This window comes from Capricornis sumatraensis, chromosome 2, assembly GCF_032405125.1.
Source record: "Capricornis sumatraensis isolate serow.1 chromosome 2, serow.2, whole genome shotgun sequence".
Taxonomy (NCBI): Eukaryota; Metazoa; Chordata; class Mammalia; order Artiodactyla; family Bovidae; genus Capricornis; species Capricornis sumatraensis.
Genome location: NC_091070.1, coordinates 182591764 through 182607193, shown reverse-complemented (window position 1 = coordinate 182607193; position 15430 = coordinate 182591764). Strand labels below are relative to the sequence as shown.

General features: G+C 36.8%; 1 protein-coding gene across 1 annotated transcript in view; it reads right to left on the bottom strand.

Moving 5' to 3' along the window:
* ITGB3BP (integrin subunit beta 3 binding protein) overlaps nt 1–15430 on the bottom strand; it is an 89007-nt gene that overhangs the window by 35426 nt on the left and 38151 nt on the right. Inside the window, exon 4 of the mRNA XM_068964298.1 lies at nt 3354–3420. Coding sequence (XP_068820399.1) covers nt 3354–3420 — 67 coding nt within the window. The remainder of the gene's footprint in view (nt 1–3353; nt 3421–15430) is intronic.

Sequence of the window (15430 nt, the reverse complement as noted above, 5' to 3'; positions counted from 1 at the left end):
CCACACACCCTTGCCACTTTTATTCAACATAGTTTTGGAAGTTCTAGTCACAGCAATTGGAGAAGAAAAAGAAAGAAAAGAAATCCAAACTGGAAATGAAGAAATAAAACTGTCAATGTTTGCAGATGACATGATACTGTATACAAAAAATCCTAAAGACACCCCAAGAAAGCTACTAGAGCTCATCAAGGAGTTGGTAAAGCTGCAGGATACAAACTTAAAATATAGAAATCAGTTGCATTTCTATGTACTAACAACAAAAGACAGAGAAATTAAAGAAATAATCTCATCTACCATCATATCAAGAAGAATAAAATACCTAGGAATAAACCTACCTAAAGATTTACTTCAAAAATTATAAGATGCTGAATTCAAAGAAACTGAAGACAATATAAACAGATAGAAAGACATACTGTGTTTCTGGACTGGAAGAATTGATATTGTCAAAATGACTATACTTACCCAAGGCAATCTACAGATTCAATGTAATCTGTATCAAATTACCAATAGCATTTTTTGCAGAACTATAACAAATAATTTTAAAAATTTGTATGGAAACACAAAAGACCCCGAATAGCCAAAGCAATTTAAGAAAGAATAGAGCTGGAGGAATTAGACTCCCTGACTACCACTGATTAATACTATACATACTGACTATATGTATAGTCAGTACTATACTACAAAGCTATGGAGAAGAAAATGGCACCCCACTCCAGTATGCTTGCCTGGAGAATCCCACGGACGGAGAAGCATGGTAGGCTACAGTCCACGGGGTCATAAAGAGTCAGACACGACTGAGCACCTTCACTTTCACACTGACTATACTACAAAGCTACACTCATCAAAACAGTAAAGTATTGGAACAAAAACAGACACATAAATCAACGGAAAAAGATAGAAAGCCAAGAAATAAACCCATGCAGTTATGGTCAATTAATCTACAATAAAGAAGACAAATATATACTGTTTAATGAGTGGTGCTGGGAAAACTGAACGGCTACATGTAAAAAAATGAAACTAGAACATTATCTAACACCATATACAAAAATAAAATGTATTAAAGGCCTAAATATAAGACTCAATACTATAAAATTCTTAGAGGAAAACATATGCAGAACACTCTTCGACATAAATCACAGCAATATTTTTTTTTGATCTGTCTCCTAGAGTAACAGAAATAAAAGCAAAAATAAACAAATGTGCTATAATTAAAATTATACATTTTTGCACTGGAAAGGAAACCATAAATGAAATGAGAAGACAACCTACAGACTAGGAGAAAACATTTTCAAATGAGGGAACCAACGAGCTTAATTTCCAAATTATAGAAACAACTCATACAAGTCGCTAACAAAAAAACAAACAACTCAATCAAAAACTGGGCAGAAGACCTACATAGACATTTCTCCAAAGAAGACATACAGATGGCCAACAGGTACGTGAACAGACATTCAACATTGCTAATTAGAGAACTGCAAATCAAAACTACAGTGCGTATCATCTTACATGATCATCAGAATGATCATCATCAAAAAGTCTACAAATAACAGTGCTGGAGAGGGTGTGGAGAAAAGGGAACCCTCCTACACTGTTGGTGGGAACGTAAACTGGTGTAGCCACTATGGAAAACAGTATGGAGGCGCCTTAAAAAACTAAAAATAGAGTTACCATATCATTCAGCAATCCCACTCCTGTGCATATATCTGGAAAGGACTCTATTTCAAAAACATGCATGCACCCCAACGTTCATAGCAGCATTTACAGCTATTTACAATAGCCAAGACATGGAAGCAAGCTAAGTGTCCACTGACAGATGAATGGATAAACAACATGTGGTAAAACCCAATGGAGTATCAGTCAGCCATAAAAAGAATGAAAGAATGCCCTTTAAATTGGATGGACCTAGACATACTAACTGAAGTTAAGTGAGAGAAATACAAATGTCATATGATACCACTTATATGTGGAATTTAAAAAAATGACACGAACTTATTTACAGAACAGAAACACATTCACATAGAAAATAAACCTATGGTTATCAAGGAAAAGGTGGGGGAGGAAGGCAGGGATAAATAAGCAGTTTAGGATTAACAGATACATACTACTATATATAAAACCGATAAACAACAAGGACCTACTGTATAGCATAGGGAACTATATTCAATATCTTGTAACAACCTATAATGGAAAAGAATCTGAAAAGAATACACACACACATATAAAAAACTAAATCCCTGTGCTGTACATCTGAAACTAACACAAGACTATAAATCAACTGTACTTCAATTTAAATAAATAAATAATATTTTGAAACATAACCTATAACCCACTTCTAAGTTAGGGAAGGTATATTAATTTACAACCTGAGTCCATAAGCCCCCAATGGGTAGATACTTCATTTTCCTCATCTTTACCCATCCATCACATTGTATGGCACAAAGAAGATACAGCTGGAAAAGTAAAGGAGCTGAACACATGAACTACTATGAAAATTCAGCTCCCTGTTCTGCTTATTTCAATTTTTCAAGCCTTAGTGGATAGATATAGATATTCTTTCCAGAATACACAGGCAGTAGCTTTCTACACAGAATGATTTCATTCAAGGCACTATTGACAGGCCAATATGAAAATTGTTGACTGATGTCCAATAAGCCTTCTGGGTTCCTCTAGATTCCTTACTCTGCTGGCTTCACTATGTTCCTAGCTCCTGAACCAGTTATTTGTTAGACATTATGTTCTAAAATATTACTTCTCTATCCATCCATTACTTTTCCAGCTGTATCTTCTTTGTGCCATACAATGTGAAGGATGGGTAAAGTGAGGAAAACGAGGTATCTACCCATTGGGGGCTTATGGTCTCATGTTGTAAATTAATATATTACTTCTCCATCCAAAGAGGGTGTTTCCCTCAGTTTTACCCTCAGCTTGTTTCTTAAGCATAGACGGGGGGAACTGGGCTAAATGGGTATTAAAATTAAGATATCATATATCACCATCATTGGAGACGGAAACGGCAACCCACTCCAGTATTCTTGCCTAGAGAATCCTATGGACAGAGAAGCCTGATGGGCTGCTGTCCATAGAGTCGCAGAGTTGGACACGACTGAAGCGACTTAGCATGCATGCATGCATGCATGCATGCATATCACCATCATATGAACACTGTTACAACATATCATAAAGTATGTTACTTCTCTAAGAAAAAAATAGTTCTACAAACTTTTTATTCATTTCTATAAACATTTCTATAAACCATTCATTTCTCAAAATAAATGATTTATCTTAAAACATCACTTTAACAAATATGACCTTTTTAAGACATATGTATATTATTTCAGCAAAAACAAACTTACTCATTGTCTTGTACAGTAGATTCCATTCTTTTGTTTATTCTGAGGTGAATCAAGTTTTCCCTCTTTCCTATGTGTGCAATAAAAGGAACATAAAGTTAAAGCAAAATTGTCAAACTTTAAGTAGAATTTAGATCACCAAATTTTAAATAAAAAATAAAAGGGTAGACAAATGAAAGAAGAGTAGTTAATGACAAAGTATCCTGAAATTTGGTATGAGAAAATTTTTGCAATATTGTGAAGAACTTTGCAATAGGTACTTTGTTTCTTTTTTTATTTCCCATTCTAATTATTTTTTATTTTTTTCATTCTAATTTTTTATTCATGATTATATTATACAGAAGAAACAATCTTTTGAATAAAATTTCTAGTGGGGCCTAGTATATTAAAAAGAAAAACTAAATAAACCCAACTGGATAATATAAACTTTACTTGATAAAGGATACTTTCATCAAATATTTTAATAAAAATTTTTAAAGTTTCCAGTTTATATTATTTAACTCCTATTTTTTTGTCTCACAGTTAACAAGGAATTGTTGATACTAATATCTAGAAAATAGTGAGCTCCTCATGATAGCACGTAAATCAAATAGAATTTTAGGGACAAAAGTACCTGACTGCTTAAATGTTAAATGATTTAGTAAACTCTTGGAAATACCTTTAGTGCCTTTGAAGATATTTCAAATACTGCATGGTGTCATTTATAAGTGGAATTTAAAAGACAATAAATGAATGTCTATACAAAACTGAAACAGACTCACAGACAAAACAAACTTGTGGTTACCAAAGGGGAAAGCGAAAAGGCGAGGGACAAATTAGTGGTTTAGGATGAACAGACGCAGACAATTATATATATGACAGTGAGATACACTGTATAGCATAGGGAATGATACCTATTATCTTCTAATAAATTGCAATGGAATATAATCTGCAAAAATACTGAATCACTATGCTGTAAATCACAATATTGTAAGTCAACTTTTAAACTTCAGCTTAAAAGTGCATACTGACTTAGTCCTCATACTTGAGGACACATTAGCATAGTTAGAGATTCTCAGTGCTTTACATATACAGGCCTTTTACTGAATGAATAAAGCAGCAAATGAATGAATAATCCAAACTCTTTACTACTAATGAAAATCAGTGAAGAAAATTCATTTTATCATGTACCAACACTGGCACCTTCTCACACTACACATTTTAATATAGCTCCATTTGCTCAACAACTGGCAGTTACTACTTTTCTAAAAAATGTTTTGGTACAATGCACCATGAAAAACAAGCTCACACTCTCCAAAAGAAATAAAATATGAGCCACTTATTAATTTAAAATCTACTAACAAAATTTTTATAAAAGGAAAGTCAAATTTGAATATTTGATTTAACCCAATACACTCAAATATTCTTATATTAACCCACAATCTATATAAATTATATTATTTTTTCCAAACTAAGATTTTAATATCTGGTGTGTATTCTTACTTATAACACATTTCAATTCAGATCAGTCCCACTCCACATGTTCAACATGTACATGTACTGGATGGCATAGTTCTAGATAATGCTGCAGGAGGATCCAATACTTCCAGATGAAATCAAATATGCAGATAACATGAAGGCAACTTCTTTAAAATTTAAGCGTGATTTATTAACACATTAAAAAATATATTGTCTGGAACAGACTACCCATTGCTGGTTTACAGTTTTTTCTTCATTTAATTTGTACTCCATTACTCTCATTTGCTTCTATTTCTAGAGGAAATTTATAATTTCATTGACAGAGGTGGTTCAGAAACTACTTTAACTATAATTTCCCTCGTTGTTACTTTGGAACTTATGCCTTCTCTCAAAAAATTCTGTCACAACTAAATTTTTATCTCATAATAGTCTTTAATGCCCAAAACAGAAAAACTTGTGGTCTAGAAATTTTGCTAAAGTCCTAGTTACCTCTCTTGTTATTAACTTTTCATTATTTGATTTGTTGGTATCCTTAAATTCCAAATAGAATAAGTCAATATGGTTAACAGTTTATTTAATAAAAGATGAATGGGGAAAAAGAGTAATAATATTTTACTTATGATTTTAGAGAACTTTGGGGAAATAAGTTCATTAAATTCTATCTCTCAAAAAAAGTATTTTTAATAGAAAAACCACAAATGGAAACTATACAATATACTTTTATTTCATAAAACAGAATTAATCTTTGCCTGAAGATTAATACTAACTTCCTGAATTCTGAATTAAGCTATTTCCATTCAATAAAACTCCATCATATTACTTTGTTCTTTTAACCTGTAATTATTTTTCACATTTTTAGCACAAGCAGTCAGTAGTGCTAGGTGAAAAATAGCAAAGACTGATTTATTTGAATTTTTACCAGGTGTTTTAGGTCATTCTAAGCATTCTGATTATTGTAAGGGGATTTAGCATTAATTTCAATCTTCTCATGGAAGGACTTACGTTTTGTTTTTCTTTTATATATATATAATTTAATATATTTATGTTCGGCTGTGCTGGGTCTTTGTTGCTGTGCAGGCTTTTCTCTAGTTGCAGTTACTGGGGATACTCTCTAGTTGCACGAGGGCTTCTCACTGTGGTGGCTTCCCCTGCTGTGAAGCATGGGCTCTAGGGCACACAGGCTTCAGCAGTCACGGCTCGAGGGCTTAGTAGTTGCAGTTCCTGGGCTCCAGAATACTGGTGCAAAAGTTGACGAAATTATTTGCAGGGCAGCAATGGAAACAGAGACATGGAGAACAGCCTTATGGACACAGGACGGGGCTGAGGGTGTAGAGGATGGGATGTATGGAGACAGTTACATGGAAACTTACAGTACTATATGTAAAATACAAAGCCAATGGGAATTTGCTGTTATGACTCAGGGAACTCAAGCCAGGGCTCTGTAACAACTTAGAGGGGTAGGATAGGGACGGAGATGTCAGGGAGGTTCAAGAGCGAAGGGATATATGTATATCTGTGGTTGATTCATGCTGATGTTTGGCAGAAACAAATAAAATTCTGCACAGCAATTATCTTTCAATTAATAAATATTTAAAAAATGTTATGGTGCAGGTTTAGTTGTTCTGAGGCATGTGAGACTTTCTCAGATCAGGGATTAAACCTGGGTATCCTGCATTGGTAGGCAGATTCTTTACCACTGAGCCATCAGAGAAGCACCCAGGAATTATGCTTTTAAATAACAGACATTTCAATTGTTAAATAGGAGGAATTTTAATGTCTCAAAGAATAACATTTGGATCAGTTATCAAAGACTACTGAGTGGACTCTACCACACCAAAAGTTTTCCACTTATTTAATAATCACTTTTCCTTATTTCATTCCATTTTATTAGCAATTAACATACACTAAATACCAGACCACCTGACCTGCCTCTTGAGAAATCTGTATGCAGGTCAGGAAGCAACAGTTAGAACTGGACATGGAACAACAGACTGGTTCCAAATAGGAAAAGGAGTATGTCAAGGCTGTATATTGTCACCCTGTTTATTTAACTTATATGCAGAGTACATCATGAGAAACGCTGGGCTGGAAGAAACACAAGCTGGAATCAAGATTGCCGGCAGAAATATCAATTACCTCAGATATGCAGATGATACCACTCCTCTGGCAGAAAGTAAAGAGGAACTAAAAAGCCTCTTGATGAAAGTGAAAGAGGAGAGTGAAAAAGTTGGCTTAAAGCTCAACATTCAGAAAACGAAGATCATGGCATCTGGTCCCATCACTTCATGGCAAATAGATGGGGAAACAGTGGAAACAGTGTCAGACTTTATTTTGGGGGGCTCCAAAAATCACTGCAGATGGTGACTGCAGCCATCAAATTAAAAGACGCTTACTCCTTGGAAGAAAAGTGATGACCAACCTATGTAGTATATTCAAAAGCAGAGACATTACTTTGCCGACTAAGGTCCGTCTAGTCAAGGCTATGGTTTTTCCTGTGGTCATGTATGGATGTGAGAGTTGGACTGTGAAGAAGGCTGAGCGCCGAAGAATTGATGCTTTTGACCTGTGGTGTTGGAGAAGACTCTTGAGAGTCCCTTGGACTGCAAGGAGATCCAACCAGTCCATTCTGAAGGAGATCAGCCCTGGGATTTCTTTGGAAGGAATGATGCTAAAGCTGAAACTCCAGTACTTTGGCCACCTCATGCGAAGAGTTGACTCATTGGAAAAGACTCTGATGCTGGGAGGGATTGGGGGAAGGAGGAGAAGGGGACGACAGAGGACGAGATGGCTGGATGGCACCACTGACTCGATGGACGTGAGTCTGAGTGAACTCCGGGCGTTGGTGATGGACAGGGAGGCCTGGCGTGCTGCGATTCATGGGTCGCAAAGAGAAGGACATGACTGAGCGACTGAACTGAACTGAAAGTACTATGGATTCTACGTGCTCTTCCTTGCTACGCTATATATGATTAATAATTGTGTACTTGGTGTTGCTGCTGCTAAGTCACTTCAGTCGTGTCCGACTCTGTGCAACCCCATAGATGGCAGCCCACCAGGCTCCCCTGTCCCTGGGATTCTCCAGGCAAGAACACTGGAGTGGGTTGCCATTTCCTTCTCTAATAATTGTGTACTTGATTCCCTTTAAATGTAGTTTCACAAAACACTAGTGATAAATGTAATATCACTGAATCGGGACTGCTTTAAAAATTCTATTTGGACTTTCTGGTAAGGCTCCCAGAAGCCCTTTCTTGACCTAATGAAGATATCTTTCGATAGATAATAATGTTTAGAAGTATAATCAATGGTGATGATGATGGCTAACAGTTAAAAAGTGCCTTTAGGGCTAGGCACTGTTTTAAATGTTACATTAACTAGTCAATCTGCACACCTCTGAGATAGTCATTCTTATTCCCATTTTGCAGATGAGACAACAAATGCACAGAATGGTCATAAAATTTATCTGAAGCTCCAGTGCTAGTAAGTGGTACATTCAGGATCTAAATCCAGCCATTTAGCTACAAAGATCATTCTATTAGCCAAGATGCTATGATTATTTACTAATAAATTAAAGTTCAAGCAGGTTTAGGCCAGTATCATGCTGCTTCTTAATAAATATACTTTACACTTGGCACATCTCAGGGATCTTTTGGTCCCAAATCAGAAGTTAAGAATTGAGGAAAACCTAGGCCCAGAGAGGTTTAAAATTACTTGTCTAAGGTGTCACACACTAAAATTTTTTTTCTAAAAGAGTTATTGCAGATTAAGTCAGAGTCTGTAGGCTAAGGGGTGAATGAGATCCTATTATTCTTTTAATTGAACCATTTCTCTGTAATATTTTTTGGTTTATATTTTTCTTATTTCCTTCTACTTTCTATGGTTTGTTCTATTGTTCTTTTTCTTTCTGAGTTGAATGTTCAGCTTGTTAGTTTTTAGTCATCCTTTTAAAATATATGCACTGATAAATGTAAATCTACTATAAATGCTTTCATTATCATGCCATGTTTAGGTATAAATTTTTTCCTCTAAGTGCTGACATGTTTTTATTATCACTCAATTCTAAATATTTTATACTTTATAACAAAAGATACTCAAATATCCAAACAGTCTTGAGAAAGAACAAAACTGGAGTTTCATACTCTGATTCCAATGTAAGACCTAAAACCATAAAACTTCTAGAAGAAAGCATAGGCAGTAAGATCTTTGACATCTGACTTAGTAATATTCTTTTTGGATATTATCTTCTCAGGCAAGGGAAACAAAAGCAAAAATAAATAAATGGAAATATATCAAACTAAAAAAGTTTTGCATAGTAAAGGAAACTACTGTCTACTGAATGGAAAAGATATTTCAAAATGATATGTCTCGTAAGGAGTTAATATCCCAAACATACAAAGAACATAAACAATTCAACATCAAAAAACCAAACAACCTGATTATAAAACAGGCAGAGGCTCAACAGACATTTTTCCAAAGAAGATATACAGATAGCCAGCAGGCACTTGAAAAGATGCTCAAATGACTAATAATCATGGAAATACAAATCAAAACCTCTTATGTGGTCAGAATGGCTATTATCAAAATGAGAAGAATCAACAAGTGTTGACAAGGATATGGAGAAAAGAGAATCTTTATGCACTACAGTGGGAATATAAATTGGTGCAGCCACTATGGAATACAACTAGAGGCACATAGTAGTGGGAAGGAGGAATGAGACGAAGGTAGTCAAAAGGTACAAACCTTAGTCATAAGACAAGTAAGTACAAGGTATGTGACATACAACATGATGAATATAATTAATACTGTGGTATGTTATATATGAAAGCTGTTAAGAGAGAAAGCTAACAGCTCCCATCACAGGGAAAATTTTTTTCCTTTTATTTGTATCTATGTAAAATGAGCAAGCTCTGGGAGATGGTGAAGGACAGGGAAGCCTGCATGCTGCAGTCCATGGGGTAGCAGAGTAGGACACAACTGAGAGACTAAAGAACAACAGAAAAGTGAAACGGGTGAAGGATGTTCACTAAACTAACTGTGATAATCATTTCATGATGTACCTAAGTCAAATCATTACGTTGAACATCTTAAACAGTATGTCAATTATAGTTCAATAAAACTGGAAGAAAAAGTATTGTTTGAATGACAATAAAAACAAACACAGAAACCATCTCTATCATTCCTAACTTTTAAAATCTATTTTATCAGTTTCTGAAAAAATAGCCTACTATGATTAAGGACTTGTGAGTTTCTCCTTGTAATATTGTCCTATTTTGTCACGTTTTGCTTGAGTTTTTATTTTTCATGCACATCGATTCAGGATTCCTTTTCTGGTAGTGAATCTTTCATTCTTTCGTTACATAAAAAGTTCTATTATTTGCAATAAAGCCCTTTTGTCATAGTAACTATTTTGGTCTATATTAATATTAATATTCTTATACGAACTCTTAGTTTTTTAAAAGAAGCTAGTATTTACTGTCCTTTCTACCACTTTATAATAAATCATACGATGTCTTTGATAATAATGTTCATAAAAACAGCTAAAATATGTATTTCCTTAGGGCAAAATTCAGACTTAAATTGAAGAGAGTAAGAAAAACCACTAAATCATTCAGGTATGACCTAAATCAAATCTCTTACGATTATACAGTGTAAGTGATAAACAGATTCAAGGGATTAAATCTGATAGAGAGAGTGCCTGATGAACTATGGACGGAGGTTTGTGACACTGTACAGGAGGCAGGGATCAAGACCATCCCCAAGAAAAAGAAACGTAAAAAGGCAAAATGGTTGTCTGATGAGGCCTTACAAATAGCTGAGAAAAGAAGAGAAGCTAAGGGCAAAGGAGAAAAGGAAAGATATACCCATTTGAATGCTGATTTCCAAAGAATAGCAAGGAAAGATAAGAAAGCCTTCCTCAGTGATCAATGCAAAGAAATAGAGGAAAACAATAGAATGGGAAAGACTACAGATCTCTTCAGGAAAATTAGAGATACCAAGGGAACATTTCATGCAAAGATGGGCACAATAAAGAATGAAAATAGTATGGACCTAACAGAAGCAGAAGATATTAAGAGGTGTACAGAATACACAGAAGAACTATACAAAAAAGATCTTCATGACCCAGATAACCACAATGGCATGACCATTCACTGGGAGACAGACATCCTGGGATATGAAGTCAAGTGGGCCTTAGGAAGCATCACTACTAACAAAGCTAGTGGAGATGATGGAATTCCAGTTGAGCTATTTCAAATCCTAAAAGATGATGCTGTAAAAGTGTTGCACTTAGTATGCCAGCAAAATTGGAAAACTCAGCAGTGGCCACAGGACTGGAAAAGATCAGTATTCATTTCAAACCCAAAGAAAGGAAATGCCAAAGAATGTTCAAACTACTGCACAATTGCACTCATCTCACACTCTAGCAAAGTAATGTTCAAAATTCTACAAGCCAGGCTTCAACAATATGTGAACAGAAAGCTTCCAGACGATCAAGCTGGATTTAGAAAAGGCAGAAGAACAAGAGATCAAATTGCCAACATCTGTTGGATCACTGAAAAAGCAAGAGAGTTCCAGAAAAACATCTATTTCTGCTTTATTGACTACATCAAAGCCTTTGACTGTGTGGATCACAATAAACTGGAAAATTCTGAAAGAGATGGGAATACCAGACCACCTTTCCTGCCTCCTGAGAAATTTGTATGCAGGTCAAGAAGCAACAGTTAGAAATGGACATGGAACAGACTGGTTCCAAATCAGGGAAGAACCATGTCAAGGCTGGATATGGTCACCCTGTTTATTTAACTTATATGCAGAGTTCATCATGTGAAATGCCAGGCTGGATAAAGCACGAGCTGGAATCAAGATTGCCAGGAGAGATATGCAGATGACACCACCCTTATGGCAGAAAGCAAAGAGGAACTAAAGAATCTCTTGATGAAAGTGAAAGAGGAGTGAAAAAGTTGGCTTAAAACTCAACATTCAGAAAACTAAGATCATAGCATCCCATCCCATCACTTCATGGCAAATAGATGAGGAAGCAATGGAAACAGTGAGAGACTTTATTTTGGGGGCTCCAAAATCACTGTGGAAAATTCTGAGAGAGATGGGAATACCAGACCACCTGACCTGCCTCTTGAGAAACCTATATGTAGGTAAGGAAGCAACAGTTAGAACTGGACATGGAAAAACAGACTGGTTCCAATTAGGAAAAGGAGTATGTCAAGGCTGTATATTGTCACCCTGCTTATTTAACTTATATGCATCATGAGAAACGCTGGGCTGGAAGAAGCACAAGGTAGAATCAAGATTGCTGGGATAAATATCAATAACCTCAGATATGTAGATAACACCACCCTTACGGCAGAAAGTGAAGAGGAACTAAAAAGCCTCTTGTTGAAAGTGAAAGAGGAGAGTGAAAAAGTTGCTTAAAGCTCAACATTCAGAAAAAGAAGATCATGGCATCTGGTCCCATCACTTTTTGGCAAACAGATGGGGAAACAGTGGAAACAGTGTCAGACTTAATTTTTTTGGACTCCAAAATCACTGCTGATGGTGACGGCAGCCATGAAATTAAAAGACACTTACTCCTTGGAAGAAAAGTTATGACCAACCTAGATAGCATATTCAAAAGCAGAGACATTTTTTTGCCAACAAAGGTCCATCTAGTCAAGGCTATGGTTCTTCCAATGGTCAGTATGGATGTGAGAGTTGGACTGTGAAGAAAGCTGAGTGCTGAAGAATTGATGCTTTTGACCTGTGGTGTTGGAGAAGACTCTTGAGAGTCCCTTGGACTGCAAGGAGATCCAACAGACCATTCTGAAGGAGATCAGTCCTGGGATTTCTTTGGAATGATGCTAAAGCTGAAACTCCAGTATTTTGGCCACCTCATGTGAAGAGCTGACTCACTGGAAAAGACTCTGATGCTGGGAGGGATTGGGGGCAGGAGGAGAAGGCACGACAGAGGATGAGATGGCTGGATGGCATCATTGACTCGATGGACGTGAGTCTGAGTGAACTCCGGGAGTTGGTGATGGACAGGGAGGCCTGGCGTGCTGTGATTCATGGGGTTGCAAAGAGTTGGACACGATGGAGCAACTGAACTGAAAATCACTGCAGATGGTGACTGTAGCCATGAAATTAAAAGACGCGTGCTCCTTGAAAGAAAAGCTATGATCAACCTAGACAGCATATTAAAAAGCAGAGACATTACTTTGCCAACAAAGGTCCATCTAGTGAAAGCCTTGGTTTTTCCAGTAGTCGTGTATGGATGTGAGAGTTGGACTATAAAGAAAGCTGAGCACCAAAGAATTGATGCTTTTGACCTGTGGTGGTGGAGAAGACTCTTGCGAGTCCCTTCGACTGAAATGTGGTCCAACCAGTCCATCCTCAAGGAGATCAGTCCTGAATATTGATTGGAAGGACTGATGGTGAAGCTGAAACTCCAATATTTGGCCACCTGATGCGAAGAACTGACTCACCGGAAAAGACCCTGATGGTGGGAAAGAATGAAGTGGGTTGGAGAAGGGGACGACAGAGGATGAGATGGTTGAATGGCATCACCAACTCAATGGACATGAGTTTGAGTAAGCTGTAGGAGTTGGTGATGGACAGGGAAGTCTGGCATGCTGCAATCCATGAGTCACAAAGATCTGGACACGACTGAGTGACTGAACGGAACTGAAAATATGTACTGAACACTTACTCTATCCCAGGACTTCCCTGCTGGCTCAGACGGTAAAGCGTCTGTCTACAATGTGGAAGACCTGGGTTTGATCCATTGGGAAGATCCCCCGCAGAAGGAAATGGCAACCCACTCCAGGACTCTTGCCTGGAAAATCCCAGGGACAGAGGAGCCCGTAGGCTTACAGTCCATGGCATCCCAAAGAGTCAGACACGACTGTGCCACTTCACTTCACTATATGCCAGTCACTGTTCTAAGCACTTTTTGTATGTTAATTCTTTTAATTCTTACAACAATCCTGAGGTAGATGTTATTTTCCGCATTTCAAAGGGAAGTAAACAAAAACACAATTAAAAGTTCAACTGACAGATATTCCATCTGCTCCCTGAAGATTACAAAGACCTTAAATTTGTAATTCCTTTCTGCTTCCACATATATCTTCCAAGCTCTTATGGTGTATTAGTACTTGTTTTTAACCCACTCTTTTGCTTTATGGTCAGCCGGACTGGTAATCACATTGTTATAACTAGGTTTACAGATTTACCAACATGCTTGCTAATTTATTATTTTACCACTGCTCTTTTCATTCCATTCCTTTATTTGAAGCTCAGTTATGAGCATGTACGCACAGAAGAATATTCTTTAATAATCTTTCAAGGAGTATCTGTGAATGGTTAATCTTCTCAGACTGAATGAAAATACCGTTACTTCATTCTTAGTTCCTGAATGAAAAATTCAGATGTGATTTTCAGTTGGTATTATTCCATTTCCTGCTGCAGTCTATAACTACTGATGAGAAGTCTAATGGCAGCCAGTTGCTAAAGTTTTCTCTTTGTTTTTGATGTTCTGCAGTTTTATTATGATATGATTAGGTGTGAATTTGTTTTAATTCATCCGGCTCAGACAAAGCATGTTATTCTAATCTGGAAATTCCCATCTTTCCTCAACTACGAAAACCTGATAGTCCGTATATCTTGGACTACTGCCTCTGCTCCTTTTTCTCTTCTTTATTGTAGAACTCCTATTTGACATATGTTGGAGTTTATTCTATCCATTACTTTTCTTTACTGATTTATCATATACTGCATCTGTATATCTGTCTATGCTGTTGACACTGCTCCAATCTGGGGTGATTTCTACACGTCTATTGTCTATTTTACAAGTACTTTCTTTGACTATGCAAATTTGGTGCTTATCCTTCCACCCCAACTATTAAAAACCAGAAGCATTCTTAGCAGTAAAGGAACAGAAAATTTTACCATCTTTTCTCTCCTCTAAAAAGGATACTACTTTGGAAAAATTTGCCAAGTGGTACTTGCCTGGAGAATCCCAGGGACGGGGGAGCCTGGTGGGCTGCCATCTATGGGGTCGTACAGAGTCGGACACGACTGAAGCAACTTAGCGGCAGCAACAGCAGGGATGGGGATGACCCCTACTAAGGGGTAGGGCAGTATAACGACACACACACAACCATACGTAAATGTAATCAATATACACGATGACAAATGAGAGAGAGAGAGAGAGAGAGTGAGAGTAAGTGAGAGAGAGAGAGAGAGAGAGAGAGAGAGTATGTAGGTGTATCTTCACTGTATAAACTGGAAGCAGTCACTCCATTTGAGGACTATGTAGAATTTAAGTAGAGGGAAGACTCAGATCTAGATTTTTTTCCTTTTATAACTGTAAATAAATTTAAATTTAATATTGCCACCTGTTCACATAGTATGTAATTCAACTGAACATAGAAAGCACATATAAATACCTGGAGGAAGAATATTCCAGGTTGAAAGAAGTGCAAGTACAGTTCTTGTGGAGGCAACAGGCTCAGCATGATTGACAAATTGCCAGAAAGTAAGAGTGGCTGAAGTACTGTAAACATGGGAAGGGCAGGAGAATAAATGAGACAGATGAGAGATGATCAGGTATTAAATGACATATAGCCCTAAAA